Genomic DNA, 27,342 nt, shown 5'->3' on the forward strand with positions numbered 1-27,342 from the left:
ATTTAAATAAATTTGAATCGTAAATGGGTCAACCAATCTAGATTCGTTTATTAAATTGGTCAAGTTCAGGTTCGGATCTTTAATTTATTTAATCTATTTTGACCTTTTTAATAATTGGATTGGGTCAAGCTTGATCCATTTAGCCTATTTAAGATCTATTTAACTCTTTTAAAGCTAACTTAACCCATTTCTGTCCTGTTTAACTCGACTTACTAAGCCTATTTAAATTTATTTAATCTGTTAAAATCCTGTTGAACCTGTTTAACCCATTTAACCTGATTCGTTTTGATTAATAAATGGGCTATACTGGTTGGGTTAGGTAATTTATTTAATAAATAGGTCCAGTTCGGACCTAAATTTCGAACATATTTAATAAATAGGTCAAATTTGGGTTGGTAAATTTTTGACCCACTATGCATTCGGCCCGACCTAATCGGATTGCCACCCCTATTTAAGATCCTCTTTGAGGGGGATCAATCTTCCTATTTCTCCATAAAAGAACAACAATAGATCTGAATTTCTCCTTGATACAAATTACAAACAAAGTTGTAAAGAATAGCTGGCAGTTGGATTCTTTCTGACCCTTGATACAAACCACAAACTAAGTTACAAAGAACTGTAAAATTCTTATGCGTATATTTGGAATAGACACATTGTACATTGTCCAATAAAAGTCGAATGTTGTTGAATGTCCTCTACTGGAATTCTAAATCTGATACAAAGGTGAAGTTAGCATACCCTATTAATTGTCAAATTGGGTTTCATGAGCAACTTTTGATCATCATATTGACTTCCAATATTGGAATACTTTTGGGCTTGCCTTGTATTTCTTGTGGTTGGGAAAGATTTAGTCATGCAACAAATGAAATGCTTAACGCCTTTATACTTTTTTTGGCAATTACAAATCCATACTAGACTTGGTAAGAAATGGCTATCCTATTCTGATTTAGAATAAGTAACAAGAAACATTACAAAAACACGGGACATGCGAACACATATTGGAATTATTAATTTTCCTTTATATGCCAAAAGATTCGCTTGCACAGAGCTCTTCTCTTTCCATATAAATACCAGATTAATGATGGCAATAATGTGGAATAATGATTTGAAATCTAGATTTTCCCTTCAAAGAAAATCATCAATAGCGAGAAGTATATTCTTTTCACCATTTCTCTAAAAGTAGTTAATACCATTCTTGCATTCAATGCAAATCATTAATGTTGAGAAACGTATTCTCTATTTCAAGGTAAAATGTTAATAATGTAATTCTCGGTCCATGTAAAGCATATGGTTTATTTTCTAGCATATTTTAGTTAAATTTTTATATTATATTATTGATGTAGGACAACCTACCAATGTAATTTACTATAATTTCAGAGATCAGCAAGCGTTCACAATAGTAATTTAAAATTTAATGGTTGCTAATTTTTACTTCACTTATTCGGAGTTAAAGTATGAGATTAATCAATTTAAGAGATTAGGTTCCAAACAAGTATTATGGTTGTTCTAATCCTAAAATAATCTGATCATGGGATGTTGAGAAACTTTCCATTGTTAGGGTGTGCTAATTTAATAATAAAGATTTTAAAAAGGTTGGTAGGATGGGTGTGGAAATGAATGAATATAAGTTCTGAAATTTTAGCAGCAAAGTAAGTTTTCAATGGTATAGATTTCATACAAGAGAATTTAGAACATAAATCGGTGAGCAAATCCAGAAGAAGGAGGAACCTATTACCTATCGGGAAGAAGAGGATTAGAACGCTTTGTTGGTGGATCTTCAAGCGATGACAAAGATGAAGGTTGCTGCGCAGAAAAATCAGCAAGTTGATTTGTTGAATCTGGATCGTTGTGCGTTGGGGATGAATGCCAATGAGATGATAGATGGCTGGATGATGACCCGAGGAGGAGGGTCTGCCGCTGATGCATGAGCTGATGTTAGATCTAAAGATGGAAAGCTCAGATCTAAAGGAAGAAAGGATTATGTGCGGGCGGATGAAGGAGGAATCCTTTGGAGACTAGGACAGTGGATTACGTTGGCGTGAGGGGGTGGGCGTGAGGACTTCTTTGCTGAACAAAGGGTCCTTCTTAGATGGTTCACGGGATGAAACCAAGGGTAAGGCGTGTGGAAGAATGAAGTTCTTGTTGGTCAACGAAAACCTCTTAGTGGTTGACGAAGATCCTATTCCTATTTGGATTAGGATTGCTCCTTGATGGGACGCCTTTGATGCATACAAATCTGATTCCTTGTTGGAGTAGGAAGACACCAAAATAGGAAAGAAGGTTTGAGAGGCATGGGAGAAGAGAAGAAAGAAAGGGATCATCACACGGCATGAAGAGAAGGAGAAGGGAGAAGAGAAGCCATGCATGACACAGAGAAGAGAGAAGAGAAGAGAGGAAGCGGTGGCCAAAGAGAAAGGAGTTTTCATTTAAACATCAACTGCTCTAATTAATGAGGGTTAGCTTTTATATAGGCCTTACATTAAGTCAAATAATTAACCAACGAAACAATAATTGAGCCCTAACATATTGGGCCATACATCAAATCAATTAACTCTACCAACATTAGACTATTAAATCAATTGATCACACCCAACTTTGGACCTTTATAATTTAGGCCTTACATTGATCAATTGATCTAATCACTTGACTCAACAATCAAATCAACTCAAACAATAACAAAAGTACAACCAAATCAACTCAAACAAAAGCAACCAGTAATGAAATAGAATAAAAATAACACAGACTCAAATAGATCTAATCCAGGGCCTGACTCAAACCGGTGGCTCAAGATCATCTCTTAGCTACAATGATGTCGATCTTAGGTGCGAACGACAGCGAAGAGCTCCGACGGCTCTATCATATGAAGGAATGACTCAGATATCCTCGTCAATTATATACTTCAATAGATGTTTTAATATATTAAAGTACAATATATTTAATATAATTCATTAGTAAGATATTATGATAATTATTACTCAGTACAATATTCTGATACTACAACATGTATATGATAATAAATAATATACTATACCATTTATTATATGCTAGATTATTTACCATATCTCAACTACATTTATATAATTAATAAAATTTGGTATATCTAATATAAGCATAACAAGTACAAAAATTATTGTACTAATAGCAATAGAATACATAATTATATTGATTGGATATAATAAAATTTATAGCAGATTATGTTATATAGTCATTTATTATTATTGTTCGTGTATATTATTTATTTTTTTAAAAAATATTCAAAACACTTGAAATTCTATATACTTATAATTATACACTATAGTTCTCATCTTTTTATTGATAATTCATCTAATAGAAATATAATATTATTAGAGAATTGCTAAATCATATGTTATAGTTCTAAAATCATAAAATATGCCTTGACAATGCAAACCAGGAGCAAGAATATAACTATGCACCAAATTAGACAACGGTATAATATAGTAGATATAAATCAAGATGAAATCAAAGGAATAACTCAAAAGAGAGGAGGAAAAAAAAACAAATATATGATGATGAAAAAATAAGTCAAACAATATATCTCAATAAAAGTTATATCATACTTTACTCTTCATCAAAGAAACTAGAAACAATAACGAAAATAGCTTAAAAATAAAAATAATCACATACACATGGTTTGATATAGGGCGATCCTTCCGTAGGTATTTGTGCTTAATTGGTTTGGAAGATCAGTCGATTATAGAAATATGAGTTAAATTAGTAGATTTATTAGTCTACAAGGAAACATATTATTTAGATGGTTGAATCAATTGACGTTGAAACATACTTAAATTTATTTTTTATGAATGGAATAAAGACAGAATAACCATAAATAACATAGAATTTCCAAATACTACTTGAAATTTAGAATAACTTTTTAAAATTTAGTATAATCTATGCTCGTCTGTATGTACGTAATTTACTTCATAATATTTAAAATATAATTTAGTATTTTTATATTATATATTTAAAATAATTTAAAAATAAATAAAAAATTATACTTATACATTGCGGTGTACGCGCAAGGAGTTTTCAGAATCCCTGTGAAAGCGGAATGGATCCTAGGGCTAATTTTTAAGTTGGATAAGGTCCACCGTCCAAACGATGGATCATTTGAACCGCCATACGCCAAACCTGTACGTATCGTGCTTTTTTTTTTCAAGGGTAACATGCTACGTGCTGCTCTGCGGTTTTACTGGTTTTTAGTTCAACGGTGGATGCGATGCAAGTGATAAATAAGCGTTGCCTGCCGGGTACGTCACGTGAACTGCTACGAGATTCCGCATAGGTCCGAGGTCACGGAGTCACGGACTCCCCGCCGCGTAGCCCGCCTGGATTGGGATTTATTTCCCACCCTAAAACTCGCGGTCGACGCCGCCGCCAGCTCGCATCCCCAGACCCCATCAAAAAAGGACGCGTCGCAGCGAGAAAAGAGGAAGAAAACTCGGGTAAAAAAACAAGAAAAGAGGCCTCTATATCTCTCCCTACTCCTCCGCTTCTTCAATCTCGCACTCTTGGACGCCATGGATCCCACTCGAGCTTTCGTCAAGGACGTCAAGCGCGTTATAATCAAGGTTCGTCTATCCTTCTCTCTCTTACCCTTCTTTGATCTTCCCCTTCCTCTTTTTTCGATCCTGGAACCTTGATTTTTTCTTGCTTTCTTTCATTCTTTTTTCTTTCTTTCTTATCATTATTTCTTGATGACCGATAACCGTAGTTATGGACTGCAAGAAGCATGATGTATTTGTCTATCAAGAAGGGGGTGGTTCATTTCAACTTGCCCCTGTTTTGTCTTTTCTTTCAAGTCAATGGATTGCTATTATTTTCTACATTGCAGTTGTTTTTTTGTTCAAATTTCTGAGTTCACGCTCTTGATTCTTTTCGATGACGCTGTGATTTTTGTTTACTTCCCTGATATTCACTTTCTTCGTCCTCCAAAAGAAAGCAGTGCCTCTTGTTCTTGATTCTTTTCTAGCATGCAGTGATTTTTTTTTTTTAGTTTTGTGAAACTTAGGTTCTCGATTCTTTTCTAGATTGAATTGATTCATGCTATTTTTTTTTCCTTCTGATGGACACGTTCTTGGTTTATTTCAGTTGCTTATTATTGATTGAAGTATTATTTCCTTGATTTATAGTTTTGGATCTGGGCTTCAGAACAGAACTTAGGTACTTCTTGCTTATAGACCTTGTCTCAGTCCCTTCACGGCTTCGATAATATCCTTCTGATGTCTTTCAAGTCGGAATATCCCCTCTCCTTCCCAAATTCTTTCTCATCTTAGTAAATTCTCTCGCAAGGTTATATTTAGCAATGCAGATGATATTTAATGAATGAGAAATTTGGAAATCCGCAAATCACATTAATTAAAAACCTGTTAAGTTTATTCTTGTACGGTCTTTTTGAAAAGAAAATGAATCCCTAGTTACTATATATTGTCCGACGGGAGATTGACTTTATTATACATATACGTTTTATAGGTGGGGACTGCTGTTGTCACTAGAACTGAAGGGAGACTGGCTCTGGGAAGACTTGGAGCTCTTTGTGAACAGGTATGCTTGAACTGTCCCATGGTCGAATGCCCCTTTCCCTTTTATTGCAAACACTATAGTAGTGCAAGATTCAAACTTTTAGATACTCTTCTTATTGAAATGAGACTTTTTTAGGTTAAAGAACTAAATTCTCAAGGCTTCGAGGTTATTTTGGTCACTTCAGGTGCAGTGGGTGTTGGCCGGCAAAGGCTTAGATACAGGAGACTGCTTAACAGCAGGTCGATACATCTCCTTGTTTTTAAGTAAAGCAAGCATTTTTGATACTCATGATGCCCTCATCTTTAATTAAATTTTTTTTTTTCTCTCCAACTAAGATACTTATATTTTAAATTCTGCTTGTTTAAATTCACTGAATAACTAGTTAGATTTTGCAGCTTTGCTGATCTCCAAAAACCACAATTAGAACTGGATGGAAAGGCTTGTGCTGCTGTTGGTCAGAGTGGCCTAATGGCTCTGTATGATTGCTTATTTAGTCTGGTGTGCTTTTGATCTACCAATCTTTTACAACACATGTTGCTTGATGTCCACTATTGATTGAATATCTTTTCTTTGTTTACATGTCGCCCTAGTTTCTCATAAACTTCATTACAAATTCTTAATGCAGCTAGATGTGCCATCATCTCAGTTTCTTGTGACCGATAGTGATTTTAAGCATCCAGATTTCAGGATGCAGCTTATTCAAACCGTGAATTCATTGTTGGCTCTTAGAGTTATTCCTGTATTCAATGAAAACGATGCAATCAGTTCTAGGAAAGCTCCATATGAGGTACGCTTTTCATGTAAACCTTGAATCTGAACAAATTGAATTCTGTTAGCTTTTTTATAATATCTTGCTGTTATAAATTATTGCTGTGTTTAACTTATTTCTGTCTGCAATTTTACTTATAAATACAAACACACACACACTGCCAGAAGGTGGTAACTGGGAAACTTTCCTGTATACTTTTTAGGGACGACCAGTATGGCAGCTTATTCTTTGTTATGCTTATTACAATATCTATATAAAAGGATGCGGATCCGTTATCTTTAACGCTGCAATGATTCTTACAAGCCTGTACACAGGTTGTAGATACTGAGTTCTGCATATGTGAATTGCATGTACCTTCCATAACACAATGCATATTGCATTACACTTGTTTCCCCGAGTTTCATAATATTGTAGGTTGAAGCTGCAGCTCAAAACCCTTGCAAAGCATCATATGTGAAGTGTGGAAATTCCAATTACACCATACCTTTGCTGATATCTCTTACCGTATTGTTGCTAAAATCTGCTGACCCCATTGCTGACTGCTGACCATTTCTTTGTTGCTTTTATGTTGCAACTGATAGAGGATATTGTCAGTTATGATTGTTGAGATGTCACTGGAAAATGGTGGTTCAATGAATTTTCATTTGTAATTAGTGAACACTAATCACAGGGACTGTTCTGTTTTCTCTTTCTCCAGATGAAGCTTTTCCCCTCCTGCTGTTTAGTGAAGATGTCTTTAGAAAAACTGATTCTCAATAATTGAATCCAGAACTAATATGGATCTAATTTTCAGATGAGATCTTAAGAAATGATATATATGATTGGGTCCACAATTATAATAGCAAATCTTCAAGGGGAACTATGATCATATATTGGATTATCTGTGTTTGGCTACTAAAAGATGGGTGGATATGTTGAGAACAGTGAGAGGAGGTGCAGGCCAAATTGGAAGGTGCATACTTCAAGGTCAAGAGGTTTAATATGAGAGCTGGAAAGGAAGTCTTTCATGAAGTGAAAGAATTTAATTTTCATATGGTATGGTAAGTTACCATAAGATTTTAATGGATCATGATCTCATTCTTTTAAAAATTGAAGTACATTGTGAAAAATGTGCTGGAGATTTCTAATAATGATGCTCCATGGAGGATAATTCTATGTTTATACTCTTTTCTCAACCAACCCCAAATAGACGAGGAAATCATAATGTTATCGAATTTGAACCCCAACTTAAAATTTTGTGAAATGCGACTACAGATTGTTGAAAGTATTTTGGTAGAAATGTTAAAAACAGAGAAGTGTAACCCTTAGTCAACGTGCATTTCTCTCTATGCAACAGAAGACTACTAGTATGTTGATGTAAAGGGATTGAGTCTCAATAGCTTCAAATTCAGGATGAGCGTTCAGAATGGGTTTCCAGAAACTTTGAATATGGCATGCTTTGCTTACATAGGTCATGGAAAATTTTAGATAATATGAAATTGCAGATATAGAGCTTCATGCATGATGACGTGCATGTCATCACTTATCTTCGAATATTAAAGGACCAATATTTTTAGTGATACCTTCAAGTAAACTGATAGTTTCAGATTCTTCTGCTTGGGCAAATTAGACAAATGCCTCCCTGATTTTGCCACTAGAATGGAAACTATCATTGAGGCTTACCCAACATTACTGCTGTAGAGTGTAGAAAGCATCAATTAAACATTTGCTGATATTTTGGGGATTCAACAAGTTGAAGAGAAAAGGGGTTGGATGCAATTTTCTAGAGGATAGACAGATGACGTGTAAGATAGAAGAATTTATTACTTTTCATGAGTGATAGATAGCTGATTTAAGGCAATCTTGTCTATTCCATCTGTCCTAAATATCTAATTTATAGATCCTGTAGTTTGTGTTAGACTTTATTAGACTATATCTCGGGAAGAGTGTAGGAGAGAGTTGGGGGTTTCATGTAATCATTCTTGGGATAGAGTTCAGAAAACTAAGAAAGCTTAGAAATGTTGAGGCTTAATTTTCAAATAGAGTTGTTTTAGGCATCCGAGATTTGGAATAGGTGGCTTACAAACACAAGTTGGGAGGAGTTGATTTGTACTATTATAATGCCAATTATCAGGGTTTGGACTCCAACCCTGAGTTTGACTCTACTTTGTTTTATTTTTGTTTCCTTCTTTTACCAAATAACTGCTCCGGTGGAGCCTATATGGAATTAATTTTAAATAGAGGCAGTTAAAGTATCCTCTTATGAGGCCATACATGAAAATAATAAAGGCATTGGCTGGGTTTATTGGTTATGACTCGCATCTGATGGTTGATTTAGATGGATAGGGAATTTCATTTAGGTGTATTTTGGCTAAACTAGGACTCCAGACATTCCCGATCTTGGCATTCACGTGCATCGCACATAGAGGATTCTGGTATTACTGAAATAGATGTCATTGAAATGCAACAATGGGATCAGAAGTGTGGACCCATTGGGAAATATAGTAAAAGGGAATGAGGAATTTTAGATAGTGATTACATTTTTAAGGCAAACAATGCTTTTAGCCTTTAAGAGATATTTGGGTGGAAGACAGAGTTGGCTATTAGCTTTCCTAATATGGACCATGTTTTCATCATTAAATTTGCAAATATCTACCAAGGTGTATTTATGTAGGCTCCTTTTTTTTTCTTCCAAAATCTAAATACTTATTTAGTCGTCTAGAACTGTGATAATTTAGCCTTTCTAGATGTGTCTCCAAAGGATGAGGGAGAGTGTTTTGTCCAGTGGAGGTGGGGAGCTTGCGAGATGTTTACTATTGGGTGTTCTCTGGATGAAATATGAATGATCATGATCCTAAGAAAAAAATGCTGTAGTTTCATGAGTGTGGGAATATCACTACAATATATACCAAGACCTAACCAAGTTCTTGTTTTTTGGAGGAGTCAATGGCTTATAGGATTTCCACCATGGTGTGTACTTTTCTTGATGTAATTTTTGGAATTTAAGAAGACAGAAAGGTTGACTCAATAGGTCAAGCAAACATTTGTGCTGCTTCAGATGTCAACCCTTAGTTGGCTAACTGGCATTTAAGCTTGTCAGGGTTTTCTTTTATACCCCCATACCGAATGAGGAGAAACCCTTTGCGTCACCCACATCCTCAGTTATGATTTGTGATGTTGAGAATTTGGTAGATAATTTGAATGGATATGCAAGTTAAAGATATTTGTAGGAATTTAGCACCTTTTTTTTTGAAATAATTTGTTTGGAAATAACAAGAAAATCTAACTTTAAACTCTTGACTATAAGCTTATAACTCTGCCCACTATCTACTTTGAGTTATCTGTCAAGCTTATTTATCACTGTTTGTGGTCTGTTGCTCTGTCTGATAGCGAATAATTTGCAGGATTCTTCTGGTATCTTTTGGGATAATGACAGTTTAGCAGCTCTATTGGCTTTAGAGTTAAAGGCTGATCTTCTTGTTTTGCTTAGTGATGTGGAGGCTCTATATAGTGCTCCTCCTGGTGAACCTCATTCAAAGATAATACATACTTACATAAAAGACAGGCATCAGGGTGAGATTACTTTTGGCGACAAGTCTAGGTTGGGAAGAGGTGGCATGACTGCTAAAGTGAAGTCTGCAGTTTATGCTGCATCCGCAGGCACCCCTGTTGTAATCATTAGGTATGCCTAGTACCTTAACCCTTATTTTCAACCTTGCCTGTTACTGCAGTCAAAATGCATGTAGTTCAGCATAATGTTAGACTTCATACCATCATTTAAAGGTTTTAATGTCTTTTCTTTGCTTTATAGTCAATTAAAGAAGGAAAGTCTTTGTATGGTCATTCATGTCTAAAGTCACAAGAATTATGGTTGAAAGCATATGCTTGAAAACAGGGTTTCAAATGCTGGAGGGATGGTGGGGCATCCGGCCATCCTAAGTATTAAGATGGGGTACCATCTTGAGTGTTGAGATGGGACGGACAAGGAAATGGATTGGGATGGAATGACATTCACCACCCGAGTGTCCGTATGTGGGATGTCCTGTTCCATGGAAAAATTGGGATGGTGTCGTCCACAGTATTTAAAACCATGCTTAAAAATGACTGTTTTGATTGTTGATGACTGTTGAATAAGATATTTGATGCTCTCTTTCTCTCTCTTAACATGTGTTTTCATGCACATGCGTGTGCGCATTGCATATGCATGTGCACGCTACTTGCATTCATAATATCTGCAATAAGATTATAAAACTGATGTAAGTGCTAGTACTCCTACTAATTTGGTTTCTGTACTGATATAAATAATTTTGGTATTATGCTAATAATAATGTATTGATACTGAAATTGGCACCTGACCAGTATACTATTATGCTACTTGTAGTAAGAGGATTGCCTAAACTTGTGCATATAATAATGCTAATTGCTCATTTTAAACTAGCACCAGTTCTTAATGCTTTGATTTGTTATGGACTTGAGAGTTGGAGATTGGTCTCCCAGCTTTTGGGAGCTTGGATGTGTCACCAGACCCATTGTGGGTCCTGAGTTACAGCCAATGATTAGACTGGTCCGAGGACCAAGTTGCCCTGTGATACTCTTGGCCATATTTAGGTGGTCACAGCAGGACAGCTTTTGTCTGTTCTAGTTTCATCTGTTGTTAAATAGTAATTGTATGTTTCTAGCCTAAGGCATCTGATTTTTATGCAGTTTTGAAAAAAAAACCAATGAGTCTCAACTAGCTTCCTTTTTTTTTTTTTTTTGGGGTGGGGGGTTGGTTACTGTAGTGGTTTCGCTACTGATAGCATTATAAAAGTACTTCAAGGAGAGAGAATTGGTACTCTGTTTCATCAGGATGCACATTTATGGGCATTGCCCAAAGAAGTTCGTGCTCGTGAGATGGCGGTTTCATCAAGGGAATGTTCCAGGCGACTCCAGGTATATTGCATGAGTTCAAGTAGTATGACATACATATTCCTTCATGACACATTCTTTGCCATACTTCATATGTTGTTCCATTGCTTATATTTCCTTTAATTATAGTATCATTTTACTTAATTTGAACTCATTTCAGTCTGTTCTTCAATATTGAGATATCCTGTTCATCTAGAAGTTTTTGTTAATTGTTGTTGTGTTATTTCCAGAGCATATCATCAGAAGACCGCAGGAAGATTTTGTTGGACATTGCTGATGCTCTAGAGGCAAATGAAAAATTAATCAGAATTGAAAATGAAGCTGATGTTGCTTCTGCACATCTAGCTGGATATGAGAAGTCTTTGATTTCTAGATTGACTTTGAAGCCCGGAAAGGCAAGGCATAAAAAATGTATTCTAGTTTATTTGGGCCAGGACTTATTCCCATGGATTGCAACTTAACATTGCTTGCTAGTTTGAGATAACATTTATATTCCTATCCACTTCAACTGATCCACTATCCACTATGCCCTTTATTTATGGTTTTTTTTTTGCACTCTAAATGTGTGTAGATACTTGCTCTTGGTTGTTTTAATCTAATATTTCTTTGTTTGACAGATATCAAGTCTCGCAAAGTCCATTCGTATACTTGCAGACATAGAAGACCCCATAGGCTATGTCTTGAAGAGGACAGAGGTCAGGAATCTACATTAAGAAATATATTTTTTGCTTTGCTGCATTTTTTTGACATATTTTTTGATTGAAAGATTATGCATCATGAATATAAATTTGTGAATTCTTTACTTCAATTTGATGCATATAGAATATTATATTTGTTTTCTGTCGTCATATGTTGCCTGCAAATTCTGAGGCATAATATTCATCCAGCTTGCAGATGGGCTAGTCTTAGAAAAGACATCATGTCCCCTGGGTGTTCTCCTGATTGTTTTTGAGTCGCGACCTGATGCCTTAGTTCAGGTAAAAAACATGTTATTCCTACTTTTACTTTTGTATTCTCCTCCCCACCTCACCCCCCCCCCCCCCCAAAAAAAAATGCTGATAAAGTAAGAATCTTTGATATTTCTTGCAATGCAACATTAACTATAATAAGTCTACTTAAAGATTTAGCCATCTGCAGTATATGCACATGTTTTCTTCTTTCCTTAGCAAAGAAACAAATCCACCTTTGTTGAGGTACTGGCTGTCATGTCTGTAAACGCATCATGTCTCAGAAAATGATTGAAAGCATTTCTTTTTTTTACCTTTTGTCATGGACAAGCAAATTATATTGCTTAGTTTCACAACTTTACCTTTGGAGGAAGTCGAAATGGAAAATAAGCCTAGATAATCAGACAAATGAGAGGCATTTCTAGAGCGTGGTCATTCCAAACTTCATCTTAAACCTCTCATCTATGTCACATAATGAGATTTTTCGCTCATGCAAATCATTTTTTCTTCATATTTTTATGATCTAGCGTTGCTTGAACAGTGTTGAAGAAAATCCATTTGGTGACACCTTTAACCTTCATGAGATGCATTGCTGCGTCCATTTTATTCACACCTCACACCATGCCATACAATGTTCGTCAGCCATCTGCTGATATAACATCATGTTGGAAGCAGAATTTAGATATTGAGATATTGGAATGGAGAAAAGGTCAAGAGATGAAATTAAACCAATGTGGCAAATCCTGTTTTTTAAAAAAATGTCAAATTTATGAAGAAACTATGCATACAAATTAGCTTTATGATTTTCAAGAGAGAACAAAGAATGCATGGATAACTAGGTGTGCTACAAATGGAACAAAAATTTTTGTTTACTACCGTGACATCGAAGTTATATGAAACTCCTTTACAAGGCATAACTTTAATCTGCTATAACTAAGATTTTTTCTTGGATTTCGATGTATATCCCTGTTTCTGATATTCTGCAATCTCTGGGCATCTCTGTAAATGCATCCAGTATTCTGATTATCATATGATCATTCAGTCTTGTATTTAGTTTATATTTAGGTAATCATGTGGCAGTCATCCAAGTTGATTTCTTGGATGACTGCTGATGCAAGAGTTCATGTTTTTATAGAATCACATAATGTTTCATATGCCTTTGTGTTCATTGAGCCTTTCATGTTTATCTAGGTTGCAGCATCTGAAATGCATTTCAAACTTTTGCTTATCCACATAGCAGTGCCATAGGTCAATTATGTGGATGTTCTTAAGTCCAAGACTCAACTTGTTGTCAAGTAAAGGTGGTACTTGAAATTTTACCCAAAAAAAAAGTGGTACTTGAAATGAGATACCATATGATTGCTGGGAAGTAGTAGTCAAAGGAAGCAAATTTGGAGTTATGAGGGTCTCTCACCAGTATCTGGTTCTTCAGCCTATCATAGTCACTCTTATAATGAGCCCTTTTGGTTGCATATATTAAATGTTTCTCAAAAGTAACTTGCCGTTTTATTTACTAACAACTCCTTGATAAATTTGCATCAAAATAGAATTATTTTTACTAGGTACACATATGCAAGAATGCATGTGTTCACACGTTTGTTTGTGTCTAGATTCTAGAAACCCCATTTTTGTAAATTTTGATTATGGAATTTTAATGTCTGCCACCTATATTTGTGTTGCTTTTCAATAGCCATATCTGTTGACCATATCTTAGATTTTATTCATACATCAGTAATTTTTATTTCTGTATATAAGTGTTATAGTTCTCATTCATTTGTCATTTTGCTTTTGGAATGATTGGTATAGATTGCATCTTTAGCAGTTAGGAGTGGGAATGGTCTTCTTTTGAAAGGTGGAAAGGAAGCCATGAGATCTAATGCAATCTTGCATAAGGTTTACTTCTTTGATACCTAGTTTCTCTAACTTGAGGATTGTCAATTTTAAATTTAGATGTTTTTCTCATTTTGTTGCAAAGTGTTTGTTTGATGTTTCTTCTGCTAGGTTATTACTGGAGCTATTCCAGATACTGTAGGTGAGAAGCTTATTGGGCTTGTTACGTCAAGAGATGAGATTCCTGATTTGCTAAAGGTAAGCTTGTTTCAGGGCAGAAGCTTAAAAGAATGTTTTTCTAAAAATTATTGGAGTTTTTTTTTTCACTTTGAAATTGCAATTTTTTTCCAGCTTGATGATGTCATTGATCTCGTCATTCCAAGAGGTAGCAATAAGCTTGTTACTCAAATCAAGGAATCTACTAAGATTCCTGTTCTAGGTCATGCTGGTAAGATAATTAATCTTGCTATACCTTAGAAGTACAATGCACTATCAGAACAACAGTCCTATTGCAAGATGCATTTTTTTTCCTATGGTTCTTTAATTTATGTTGAAGGTCAAGTTCACATGTGGTTTCTATCCTCCAGATGGCATTTGTCATGTTTATATTGACAAATCAGCTGACATGGACATGGCAAAGCGCATTGTATTGGATGCAAAAATAGACTATCCTGCAGCCTGTAATGCTATGGTATTTTCTAATTTTTTTCAAGATGATTAGTTTGTTGCTCAATGATTTTATTTTTCCAATGCAATTGTTATCATGACTAACTATTTTTTGTTTATCGTAATTGCAGCTTATTGTGTTCTTGTACCTTGTAAATTAATTTCTCCAGGCAATTTAAACCATTAAGCCTTGTCCCAACTATATGGGGCTGGCTTTGCTATTCCTCACATGCCAATTGTTCATGTTGAGGGCCACCTCTAGTTTTACCAAGCATTTCTATCCCTTTTTACAACTTCCTTGCATGTGAGCTGAGGTCTTCCTCTCCTCTTTAGATCTTTCAACATGGATTTAACACTTTGCATTATCAGGGCCTTGTCTAATTTTGCCGCAAATGCCAATGCCACTTCATTCGATTTTCCATTACTCTTCCATCAATTAATTCAACATCTATGTTTCTTCTAATTTAGTCATCCTTAAGCTACACTGTTTTCCCTTTACCAAAAGTCTTATCTCTAGATTCTCACTTCCAACAATATTCTTTATTGCCCAACATTTTGAACCGTATAACAGATCGAGCTTAACTGCTGCCATGTCAATTCTTCCCTTAAGATGCCAGGGCATGTATTAAACTATTAATCATGTAATACGTGTATTTTTCATCTAAATCTCTATTTTTTCCCCACTTGACAGCCATAACAAGATACATTGTAGAAGCACCTCTCTCCAGTCTGTTTTTTCACTCTATTGAATTACAGGCCATTGATTCATGTAGTGGACCCCAACTAGTTTGGGACTAAAGCTTGGTTGAGTTGAGTTGAATTTCAGACCATTATCCTCTAGAACATTCTTCTATAATCCCAATTTAATATTTAATCTTGTCTCTTCACATCAATCGAGACTGTATCATCTGGAAATAACATACAAACCTATTTTGTGAATTTATTCGCCTTTGAATTTAAGTTGCAGCTCTTTCTGCTTTTTGCAGGAAACAATTCTTATACACAAGGATCTCTTGAAGACCAAGGGGCTAAATGATCTAATAGTACAACTTAGAGGTCAAGGTATGTTGGCAACCCTCCATCAATTGAAGTTTGGCAAAATTTGTAAGGCACAGTTTTTGGGATGGATTAACATATACTTGCCACATTGTTCTTTTGTTGTATTTTTCATTGGCAAAATGTCTGATATGCATTAGTGAAAATGTGAGATGGTTCTGTTATATTTTTATAGAAAAACAGCTGCTGAACGAGATACCATACAATCACAAGCAACCTTTATTGTGAGCAGAAGGGTAGTAAGCTACAATGTGTGAATGGACAGGTGCAAAAGTTGAAGTCTGATACGTAATGAAATGTTTGAAGATCCATTCCTAGAATATTTAAATATTAAAAGTACTAGGTGTAAAAGCAAAATTAAGAAAATAAACTTTCCATCATTTCTGTGGCATTATTTTGAAGTACATTTTCTTGCTTCTTTACTTTTCTAATAATTTAATAGATATAAATTTATGTGCCGTTATTTTTCTAAGAGTTGAAACATTGACATGTGGTGGTCTGGTATCATGGAACTAGAAATCTTTGTTCGGATGGTTCTGAGAACCCAGGTAACAGCATCTTGATTCTTAGAAGTACTTGTCAGTTTGATGTGAGTAATTTCACCATTTGGATTTTGTTCTATATCTATTGAGAGATACAAAGAGTAAAAAATCTTCACCAAAAAAAATGTTGTGCACCAATATACTTCCCTTTGGATTAGTTACTACTCAGAGTTCTAGTATTTTGTTTCTGGATTTCTGCGGTTGAGTCATAGAATTTCTAAGTTTCCGCATTACAGTGGTTCATTTATAGATTTTGTCATGGAAAAAGTTTGATCCACAATGTACAAACTCTTCTATATTACACTATTCCAGAAAGCATGGCATCACCCAACGAATGATTCACTTGGAAACTCGTTAACTATCCTCCTATTGATGTCTTGAAGCTCTGATATGCCTGGATAGTTTTTTTTTATCCGGTACTACTTTGCAGCTGTTTCTTAGGTTTGTTTAATTATTTATGTAAAATAGGGATTAAAGGGTTGTACTTTACATTTTCCTCCAGAGTAGAAAGGCATGCTATTGCGGTGTTATTTGCGTGTACTCCATAAAGAATATTCCAAATAATTTAGTGTGGTTTAAGATTTTACCTACTGAACAGCATGATCTTTCTCTGATAAATAATGCATTTTATCATATTAGTATTTTAGATGGCTATTATCCAGGCCTTTTGCTTTTTTAGTACAATTCCTGCTAAAACTACATAGTTTGTTTTGAGTTCATGATTTAGGAGTTGCATCAAATGGGAAAAAGGAAATGTGTAATCATACTGCCTTTCTGTTTATTGGTTCCATAGGGTATTTTTGAGAATGATAGATAAACTGGAGTGCACCTATACCAAAGCAGACTGTATCATCACTTGTTGAGAGAATTCACAAACTACTAAATTTGTTCTGATATGTATGATGGATCATCATGTAACTCAGTTTTTGGCATCGGCAATCCTCTTAGATCATGTTTAGGAATGGACATCCTTGTTGGACTGAAAGGAAAATATTGCTTAAAAGAAATCAGCACATGATCAACATCTAAGATATTCATCCATGTTTAAAAACATAGTCATAAAAATTTCCTTGAACTCAATTTTTCTGTGGTAATTCTTTATCCATTTCTCATTGCAGGGGTTACTCTTTATGGTGGACCTAGAGCAAGCATTGAATTAGACATTCCACAGGCACATTCATTTCATCATGAGTATAACTCGATGGCTTGCACTATTGAAATTGTTGATGATGTACATGCTGCAATTGACCATATACATCGTCATGGAAGGTATGTTTTAGCATCTCTGCAGCACCTGTGTTTCCTAGCCTTATTTTCAGCAGGGGTGTGTTTCTATTCGGTTTTCATTGCCATCTCAATCACATAATAGTGTTTTCAGTATTTAGACTAATGCAAAAGTATCTTCAATATCAGACACTCTGAAAATTTATTGTTCTGTTCCCTTGGTATTCTCCAGTGCACATACTGATTGCATAGTTGCCAAGGATCTTGATGTGGCAGGGATTTTTCTCCGTCAAGTTGACAGGTACGACAAGGGAAGTTGTTGCCTTTTCATGTGGTTTATTAAGTTGCATCCATACCTTTCTTTCCTATGCATCCTTTCCTGGGCTGCATTTTACATTTTAAACATTTGCCTTTTCAAGAAAGAAAAGATTTCCTCTTGCTTATTTGAATCATCTGCTAGTTAAATTTTATTTCAAGTATTACATATTATACTCATTAACTACTGCATGCTTCCATTTCTTGGTTGGACATTTGCTATGTTATACTCCAATAATATTGAAACAGACTCATGAAGCATTGCTTTGCAATTTTGAAATCCTATATGGATTCACATTGCCCTATATTTTAATTATTTAGATCAGTATTATGTGGGTTATCTGGTTTTGCGCTTTCAATCAACTCATTAGAAGGTCATATTTATTTAGTTGTTGGTCTTGGTCAGGCCCATTTTGACAAGTCGGCATGATCTGGTTTAGAAATGAGCAATTTAGGCAAAAAGACTAAAGAACAAAAAAGGTTGAGAGAGAGAGAGAGAGAGAGCAGGGATAAATATAGAAGACTTAAATGGGAATAGAGATTTTCTTTTTTTTTCCCTCTTGAAAATCATCTCTATGGTGGACTACACCCTGGATAGGAGATTCATATAGTGATCCTTAAACTTCTAGATTTGAACATTGAAAATGATTTTGAGCTCAGTTCAGTCCAAACTGGTTTTGCCACTCAGTCTACCTAGTTGAATAATGTTATTTTTATATAGTGTATTTGTATTTGCAGGAATTCTGTTTTATAGTGTTTTAGAATTTGGACGGGTCAACCAGGTTTACCTGCTCGAGCTGCCACAGTCAAAAGTGGTGCAGGTTGGGTCCAAATCTGAGGTTCTGCAAAACATGTTCAAACCACCCAGGTCTGGATCGAATGATCTGAAGGTCAATTGGTTTATTGGAACTCTGACCCCAGTTACTCATCATTACTCTGGACTCAAGCATTGACTTGTGCAGCTGTGGTGGCTGTCTTGGCAACAGAGAGGGTTTATACTTTTTCCCTTTCTTGAGAAAGATGCATATGGAGCTTAATATTAGGGTTAGATAGGTGCAATTTGGGATTGGGATCCTAAATTAGGGCATACAAACTAAGGTTCCCTTATGTGCCTTTTGTTTGGGGATAAGTAAGTGCATGTCGAATAGCTGATGGAATCAAAGAACATGTTTAGCCTTTGATTGAAATGATAGCTTGTGACCTGGCCATCAAAATGGCCTAAGCTGGGCCAACAATTTAAAATCACTGGTTTTGTTCCTTCAAACACACATCAACATTCATAACATAATGCTGTAGCGGTTAGTTGCTTGCTTCTTGTTGTCATATGGTAGCTTCAAGTCTTGACATGTGCAAGCACCCTTTTTTTGAAAATGCTACGAATCATATTAGTATCGAGACCTGCTTGTTCATCCAAACCATATGGTCCAGTCATTTTGAGTCATTTCCATACTATTATTTGGGTTTACCCATTGTACTAATTTAACCAACTCTTATTAGGTTGGACCCCAATCTGACCAATTGGACTGATCTTGATTTTTAAGACTTGATCAACCCAAATTGTTGGGATTTGGCTTGTTCTTTGGCTTACAAGTCTTTTATCTGAGAAGGATATGTGTACAACTTAGTTTTGGAACTTTGTTTCTCTTGTAATTTTTCCTAGGGGAGGCAATTGTCATGTTTGATTGATATTCTTGTGCTTCCTTGAGCTCTTTGGTGCCAATTTGTCAACCTGTAAATAAGCTAAAGTGTGTCTCGGCATGGGACTAAACCTTCAAATTAAGGCACACCAACTAGAGCCTGTTGGAAAAAAAAATATAAAAAATAAAAATAAAACATCACTAATATGTTATCTATTGGTGAGACAAGAGGTGCATGTGGAAGGGGTGGATGTGGAGGTGACTAATCATGTTTGGTATTTGTAGGATACTAGGATATGTTATCCATCTGCTTATTAATTTGTTTACAAGTTTCCTGGTGGTGGTGGCTGCAGTTACTACGGTTGGAAGAAGCGCCAAGTTTCATGTCTTGTTGATTTGGTTGCTAAGTTATATAACTGTTACCAACGACCGATTTCAGTTTATCACTGTTCTATTTTAAATTTCTTTTATGATTATTTGCAAAAAGTAGCGCCAAGTTTCATGTCTTGTTGAGTTTATAAGGCATAAAGATTATGATTTTTTTTCTTTTCCAATCCCAACAGTGCTGCTGCTTTTCACAATGCAAGCACACGCTTTTGTGATGGGGCTCGTTTTGGACTTGGTGCAGAGGTACGTGGAACAACTTGTTCGAAATGTCTTAGTTACATAATTTATTGCCCTTTCATTAAATCTTGTTTGTGGCATTTGAAGGTTGGTATAAGTACAGGTAGGATACATGCTCGAGGCCCTGTTGGTGTTGAAGGACTGCTAACCACACGATGGTACATGCGAGATGATGTTACTTTTCTTGCATCTTGTGATTTTTCTGCTTTTCGTGGTTTCTTCTGGTTTCTTAAGATAACCCGAGCATTCATTCGAGAGTATTTGCTTTTAATATAATAGCCAAAAGAAACTAAAGTAATTGACAAATAGCATAGAGGAGGAAGAAAATGAGTGAAGAAATTATAATCTGCCGGGTCGCAAACCATGCTTAGTAGAAGTGGTTGTCAGAAAATTTTAGGACTTTGCCATTCTGTTCTCATGGATGTGTTATTATTTGATAACTTTGGCATGATAGAGTTCATGCTTGTTCTTCATATTACTATGGCTTTGCCCTCAGAGCCATCTTTTTTATAGATACCCTATATGACTGAGACAGGATAGCTCATCCTATCAAGTCCTCTTTCTTTCAGTATATATTTTGTCCATTTCTTTTCAAAACATGTCTGGATATCCTTATGCATGTATTCCAGCTTAACTGTGTTATCTTCATGATGTGAAGGATTCTAAGAGGAAGCGGGCAAGTGGTGGATGGAGATAAAGGGGTGATCTACACCCACAAGAATCTTCCACTTTAGTAAGTTTCAATCATACCTTCTCGCATGATGCTAATTATTTTATTCTAACGAATCTAATATATTTTAAAGATTGTGCTTTGATTATATCGAATTACAATTTTGTGAAACATTATGGACAAGGAATGTGGCTAGGGCTGGAAGTGGGCCGGGCCGGGTCGGGCCAAACCCCTACCCGAGCCCGGCCCGAATTTTTTTTCCGGGCTTTGGGCCGGGCCGGGCCCGAAAAATTTTTAAGGAACAAGGCCCGAGCCCGGCCCGAGCCCATTTGGGCCGGCCCAGTTGGGCCCTAACCTGGGCCGGCCCGTTTGGAATGTTTTCTTACCTTGATGTAGTAGGCCTTCTTTATCTCAGCAGCAGATGCATCAACATTCACACCCAAAGTATCATAATACTCGGTTTCTTTCACCATGGCTTTAAAATCTATCTACCTAACAAGAATCCAGAAAACAGCTTTACTTACCAGTCTCTACCTAACAAGAATCCAGAAAAAAACCATGTGAATATATGCAAATACCTAAAAGTATGAATTACAAACACCCACCTGGAAGGGGGAGTGGAAGAGGGAGAATAAAATCCCGCAATTTTAACAGAAAGCTTTGAATATCAGCTTAAACGTGTTCATATAGATCTTTTCTTTCATCTTTTCTATGCACATAGTACATCAAATAACAATATCACACAAAGATATGTACAGATTCAAACCCCGACACATTAAGAAAAGGAAAGCCTAAAAAATTTCCCAAAAATATCTGAATAAGCTAAAGATAAGCATCCTAAGTGGAATTAAAAAGTAGCCAATGTCAATGCTCGAACATAAATGAAAATCGCTGAATAGCATAAGATAACCCAAAAAATTTAAAAAAAAAAACTTGAGACCTAATGTTAGAAGATACAAACAGTGCGGAATAAATTTACAAATAACATAAAAGAAGAACAAATAAAAAGAAAACGACACGAAGAACAAATCTTGTGTTTTCCCCGAACAATGAAAAAGGAAAATAGGGCACGGACAACTTAATTGAATAGGAGAGGAGAAAAACGGAGGGGGAAGACCACATCTCCAAAAAGGATAGGAAAATCGCAACGATTAGAAAATAAAGATCAAATCACGGCTTATTTATGCGATTTTTTTTTTCAAAAATAGAAAGAGGAGACAATACCTCAACAACAGGCAGGCAAATCTTGTGAAGCTTCCCAAATCTTTAGAATTTTTGGATCCTTTTCTCGTTTCCTCCCGAGTCCGTAAACAAGATCTTGACGGGAGCAACCGCGGGGGGGGGGGGGGGGGGGGGACTTGGACCCTTGGTTGTGAAGGAGCGGAGGGAGAAGAGGAGGCCGAACATGAGTTTCTGGTCCTGCTGTGCGTCGAGGGTGTGAAGCGGAGAGAAGAGGACACGCCGGAGAGAGTGGGGGTGGGGGGAAAGGGGGTGTATGAGTATGAGGCGTTGGCGGGAGAGAAGAGCACACGCCGGAGCCGACGACGACGAGCCTCCCCCGCTCTCGTCTTGCCTCTGCGCTCGACGAGCCGACGACGACGCCTCCACCGGACCCTAGACGACGACGACGAGCCTCCACGCCTCCACCGGACCCTAGACGAAGAAGATGATGGTCGACGAGCTCTGGCGGACTGGCCCTCTGCAAATCGCGCACGGCTAGGGCTAGGGCTGGAGCAGTGGAGGCTCTGGCGGCGGCTCTAGGCGGCGGCTCTGGCGGACGGCTAGGGCTGGAGCCTAGAGACGATGGTCGAGTGTCGACGAGCTCTGGCGGACGGCTAGGGCTGGAGCAGTGGAGCTGGAAGTCGGCACGGGCGCACGGCAACCTTGAATCCTTGATAAAATCCCCAAATCCCGTAACCCCTAAACCGGCTAGTCCCACTCCCAAATGCAATTCGGGCCGTGAATTTGGGCTTGGTTCGGGCTGTCATTGGGCTCGGGCTTGGTCCGGGCCAGGGTCGGGCCAATGGGAAACCCGAGCCCGGCCCGAAATAAAATTGGGCTTAAGTTTGCAGCCCGAGCCCGGCCCGAAATTCATTGGGTCGAGCCCATAGCCCGGCCCGCAGGCGGCCCAGCCCGATGGGCTTCGGGCCGGCCCGAGCCCACTTCCAGCCCTAAATGTGGCCCTTGATAGGAATAGATGAGGGAACGTGATTTACAGAAGGTGATGAGATAAGGGTTGTTGGTTATTGTTGTAGAGGTTGTTTTTCAGCATGGCAATAACTTCCTAATTTGTGTATAGAGTAATTGTAGTTATTCTATCAAATAAGACAGATGCTTTATCACAGAACATCAGATTAAAAAGAGAGATAAGTCCTTTAGCATAGAAACTACAAGTAAACAAAAAAAGAACTTACATAATGATTTCTGTGTATGTATTATAACATAGTGTACATATAATGTGCATTTTATATTATATTCTGACTGCACATCTTATTGGACTCAGGACAAACTTATTTTGAGGATTTAATGTGACGCATTTTTGGAATCTTAAGAATGTCAAAGTTCTTTTTTTTTTTTTACTTCCAAGTAAGATAATCAATTTGTCTTGACGTTTGATATTATCTAAAGTACATTTGAAATTGCTGGCATAAAGTTTTTCTCCTTTCTTTCCTTTTTTCCTAGGGTGTTTTTTTAAAAAGGATTGGGGGGGGGGGGAGGTTATTTTTCCTAATGTCTAGACTTTCTTGATGTTGTGCTCAAGCATATCTAACTAGCCCTCATTTTTGTGAATGAATTGATATTCAGTTACGGAGTAGCTAGTTTATGCCTCGTAGTGATTAGCATTATATAGATTCATATTCATGTGACTATAGTTTTATGCTAGTCGTCAACCTACCGTAACCTTCCTCCTTTATCCAGGCTTGGGACTGGCTATGTATAAAATATAGGTGGAGTTTAACCACCTAATATACATCAGTAGTTTAGATATATATATTAGCAGATGGAAAATACTAAAGAAATAGTAACCCGAGTATTAAGTGGTGAAATTTGCTAGAGAAACAAATCGCTTTTACTGATAGAGTATTGAAGGAAGGAAAATGGGGTTAAAATAGGAATATGAATACCATGTGGGAAGAGATTGTTAACAATATTAAGAAAGTAGCTATAGAGGTACTAGGATATTGAAGAAAAAAATGCCCGCCAGCAAGAAAACTTGATGGTGGAATGAAAAAAGTTCAATTGGCGGTTTGGGCTAAAAAAGAGTGCTATAGAAGACTACCTAAATGTAGGAATCAAGAGGTATGCGAAAGCTATAAAGTTGGCTAAGAAGGCAGTTCAGAAGGCGATACAATAGGCTAGATTCAAAGTGTATGGAGGGTTATATTGTAGATTAGAAATTAAGGGTGAAGCAAAAGATATCTATAAGATTGCAAGATTAAGAGAGAGAAAAACTAGAGACTTGATTGAAGTTCAATGTATGAAATATAAAAATAAATAAAGTTTTGGTTAAGGAGAACGAGATCAAAGAAAGATGGATTTATTTTGATAAGCCATTAATGAAAGTTATATAAACAATTTTAGGATGTTTTACTAGTTCTGTCGAGGATAGAAATGTTAGGTATCTACATAGAATTAGGATATTTGAGGTAGGAAGCTATGAAAAAGATGAAAATAGGACAAAAAGTTGGACCAAATGAAATTCTTACTGTGTTTTGGAAGTGATGAGGTGATATGGGAGTAACTTGGTTGACTAATTTATTTAATAAGATTTTAAAGACCAAGAAGATGCTTGATGAATAGAGGAAGAGCATTATATTACCTATTTATAAGATTAAAGGTGATATTTGAAATTGTTTTAACTATTGTGGCATTAAAATTGTGACCATACAATGGAATTTTGGGAGAGGATGATTGAGCACAAATGGTGGAACAAAAATATTAGAAAATCAATTTGATTTTATGCCAAGAAGATCGATTACGAAAGCTATTTTTCTTTTTTGGATGTTCTCAGAGAAATACTGAGAAAAGAAACAAAATCTTCAAAGGGTTTTTATTGATTTAGAGAAAGCATATGATAGAGTCTCTTAGAAGCCTTATGGTGGGTGTTAGAAAAGAATGGAGTTTTTGTTAGTTATATTAATGCGATTGAGGACATGTATAATGGAGTGATTTCTAGTACGAGAATTACTGGTGGTAATACAGTGAGTTTCCAAACACAATTGGTTTACACTAAGGATTTGCTTGAAGTTCTTACATTTTTGTGCTAGTTATGAATGAGCTTACTAGGTATATTCGGGACGACATTTCTTGTTGCGTGCTATTTATGGATAATATAGTCGTATAGATGAAACTAAGTTTAGAGTTATTTGTAAGTTGGAATTATGGAGGAGTGCATTAGAATTTGAGGATTTCAGGTTAAGTAAGATTAAGACAGAATACATGGAATACAGTTTTAGTAAAATTAGAAAGAGATGAAGATGGCATGATAATTGAGGATCATGAAGTTCTTCAAAGTGAGTATTTTCGGTAGGATTTGATTATTCATAAGAAATGTGGGATTAAAGAGGATGTTATCCATAGGACTAAAGCAGGGTGGATAAAATGGAGTAATGTAGCTGGGATATTATGTGATGGTAGCTGGGCTTCAAGATGTAACTGGTTCAAAAGACGAGTCACATCATTTAGGATGGCAATTTTGTCTGCCCATAGAGGCCTTCCAGGATCCAAAATGGAGCACAAGTCTGTAAACCTAAACACACAGCATTAAACAATCGGTTACAAAGTACAGGCATGACATATTTACAAACTGAAAAATCGGTAAATATGCCCATATATAGGCCCATGAATGCAAAGTACAGGCACGGCATATTTACATACTGAAAAATCGGTAAATATGCCCATATATGGGCCCATGAATGCACTGCACAAAATGCACACATGGAAGAAGAAGAAACTGATTTCCTCCAAAAGAAGGTTTTTTAAATGAAATTTTTTGATCAGGTAACATCAGACATTAAGTTGAAAGGTATTTATTTGCTCTCGAGTAAATTATATGAGCCACTACTTAGATTTGGCAGGACAATATTTCTTTGTTCTCCTTATCATGGTTACATAATGATGCATCCTGCCTTAAACTAATGAAGGATCAAACTCAACAGATGCTGTTCTTTATATAGCACAGATGAGAAGATATCCCACGAACCCATATTGGAAAAGAAAGAACCAACTAGGATATTATTATACAAAGGAGTTGCACATGGATAGAAAGGAAAGAGAAAACACTTGGTCTACAAATAACACATATACATAAGTCACTGGCATCATGTTACATAAAATTCAGTAATCAGCAATATCAATTCCCCAAATTGGTGAATATGCGTCGTCTTAAGCCTAGCATCAAGACTGCCTTCTGCATTACAATATATAGTGAACCACCTGGTGGGGGAATTGCTCTGGCTCTCCAAGAACTAGCATCTGTTGTTACATAAATAATTCAGCTCAAGTTTACTACTAGTCATAAGCATTGAGATTAGCAAAAAGCCATTTATCCCATTAAATACATCTACAGCCATCTTTGATCACAAGAACGCACACTTATTCTGAACTACCCTCTTAAAAGTATGAGATTAAACCCAATAGCTTGTTTCAAAGCCAATCATCAATGTCTGACAAGCTATAACGCAATAGTTAGCAATGCTTTCCTGACAAGGACAAGCTGAATTTATAAGGGTTACTGAAAGCCCCTGTAAGACAAAGCATCTCTAGTTTTCCTATGTCAAGCTTTCACCATTAGTTCTGACCAGCAAACAGATTTTGGCTTCAAAGCTCTAACATTCAATGATCTGCAAAAATCACAGAGTCGTTTACCTACTCTTCCAAGGATTTCTTGTTTCCACAAATAATACACGTTCTTGAAAATTTATAAACATGAATATACATACCGGATGATGATCAATAGTTAACTATGCCATTCAGATTTATCTTTAGTTCTTCACTAAACATCATCCCTTGTATATGACAGGTTTACGGTTATCATGGAGAAAGCAATAATTTCTCAAGATAGCAGCGTGCCACCCACGTCTTCAAATGCAATAAAGCAGCATTAGCACCCCTTAAAGTTTTGACATGATTAGAAGAAACAACTACCTCTTATTTGCTTGTATAATTTTGATATTATGGTCGACTATATAAGCACTGTAATTGCAAAGATGTGATCTTAAGGTAACCCTTTGCTTCATCCTAGATGTGCTGGAGGTCAAACTTGCCTCTTACTTGTGGAGGACCATAATTTTTTATTACATACTCTTGTCAGCAAGCATCGTATTTTCTCGGGATTCTTAAGCGGACGCTAGAGTTCTACATCGTCACCTTTTCTTGGCTCGTCTCTTAATTTCAGAGGTTTCAGTGCATTTGTCATATTTTTCCTTGAAGATGCCACTGGGCTAGGACAATGACATATATCACAGGATACTTTCCTGTCGATAAATTGCATACTGCCATTTCTTTTTTTTTTTTTCCTTTTGGAAGGTAGACAAAATACACAAGGCTTAGCAAGTTCATACTAAATACAATAGGCACATACACACACGCGCACGTACGTGCATAGCGTGCGTGCGCACACGCATATATATAT

At 36.4% G+C, this 27,342-nt stretch overlaps 1 protein-coding gene and 2 long non-coding RNA genes across 14 annotated transcripts; 1 reads left to right on the plus strand and 2 right to left on the minus strand.

The window, feature by feature from the left end:
* Nucleotides 1–507: 507 nt before the first annotated feature.
* On the minus strand, nucleotides 508–2,869 carry LOC148700145 (uncharacterized). Its single transcript, XR_015973084.1, has 2 exons — nucleotides 2,033–2,869; nucleotides 508–1,917 (listed from the first exon to the last, which is right to left on the minus strand). It is a non-coding gene; the product is annotated as an uncharacterized LOC148700145 (long non-coding RNA).
* A 1,412-nt stretch (nucleotides 2,870–4,281) lies between these two features.
* Nucleotides 4,282–27,024, plus strand: LOC103697558 (delta-1-pyrroline-5-carboxylate synthase 1-like). 11 transcript variants are annotated; one of them, XM_088711077.1, is made up of 21 exons: nucleotides 4,282–4,589; nucleotides 5,491–5,562; nucleotides 5,677–5,780; nucleotides 5,937–6,039; nucleotides 6,167–6,328; nucleotides 9,694–9,971; nucleotides 11,071–11,221; nucleotides 11,428–11,592; nucleotides 11,815–11,892; nucleotides 12,085–12,174; nucleotides 13,951–14,037; nucleotides 14,146–14,232; nucleotides 14,326–14,422; nucleotides 14,562–14,665; nucleotides 15,627–15,702; nucleotides 17,357–17,507; nucleotides 17,695–17,763; nucleotides 19,978–20,044; nucleotides 20,126–20,196; nucleotides 20,697–20,771; nucleotides 26,731–27,024. In XM_088711077.1, coding segments are annotated over exons 1-21 (2,139 nt in total). In that variant the 5' UTR covers nucleotides 4,282–4,538; the 3' UTR covers nucleotides 26,732–27,024. The 11 variants fall into 11 exon arrangements, 10 of the variants coding, with proteins under 10 accessions (XP_088567203.1, XP_088567202.1, XP_088567207.1 ...); XR_015973339.1 differs by having other exon boundaries at nucleotides 4,286–4,589; nucleotides 19,768–20,044; XM_088711076.1 differs by having other exon boundaries at nucleotides 4,286–4,589; nucleotides 5,928–6,039.
* On the minus strand, nucleotides 21,090–22,052 carry LOC120112696 (uncharacterized). Of its 2 annotated transcripts, none has more exons than XR_015973340.1 (3): nucleotides 21,933–22,052; nucleotides 21,314–21,412; nucleotides 21,090–21,200 (listed from the first exon to the last, which is right to left on the minus strand). It is a non-coding gene; the product is annotated as an uncharacterized LOC120112696 (long non-coding RNA). The 2 variants fall into 2 exon arrangements; XR_005514265.2 differs by having other exon boundaries at nucleotides 21,314–21,417.
* Nucleotides 27,025–27,342: the final 318 nt, after the last annotated feature.

Source organism: Phoenix dactylifera, chromosome 14, assembly GCF_051530095.1.
Source record: "Phoenix dactylifera cultivar Ajwa chromosome 14, Ajwa_hap1_PhDact_Kaust_v1.1, whole genome shotgun sequence".
Lineage (NCBI taxonomy): Eukaryota > Viridiplantae > Streptophyta > Magnoliopsida > Arecales > Arecaceae > Phoenix > Phoenix dactylifera.

What these genes read in the sequence shown, in the direction of transcription:
- LOC103697558 (XM_088711076.1), top strand. Translation starts at nt 4,539, where the DNA reads ATGGATCCCACTCGAGCTTTCGTCAAGGACGTCAAGCGCGTTATAATC. An exon ending in ATGTCTTGAAGAGGACAGAG is followed by an intron (nt 11,893 to 12,084) that starts GTCAGGAATCTA and finishes ATATTCATCCAG; the next exon opens with CTTGCAGATGGGCTAGTCTT. An exon ending in CATATACATCGTCATGGAAG is followed by an intron (nt 17,508 to 17,694) that starts GTATGTTTTAGC and finishes GGTATTCTCCAG; the next exon opens with TGCACATACTGATTGCATAG.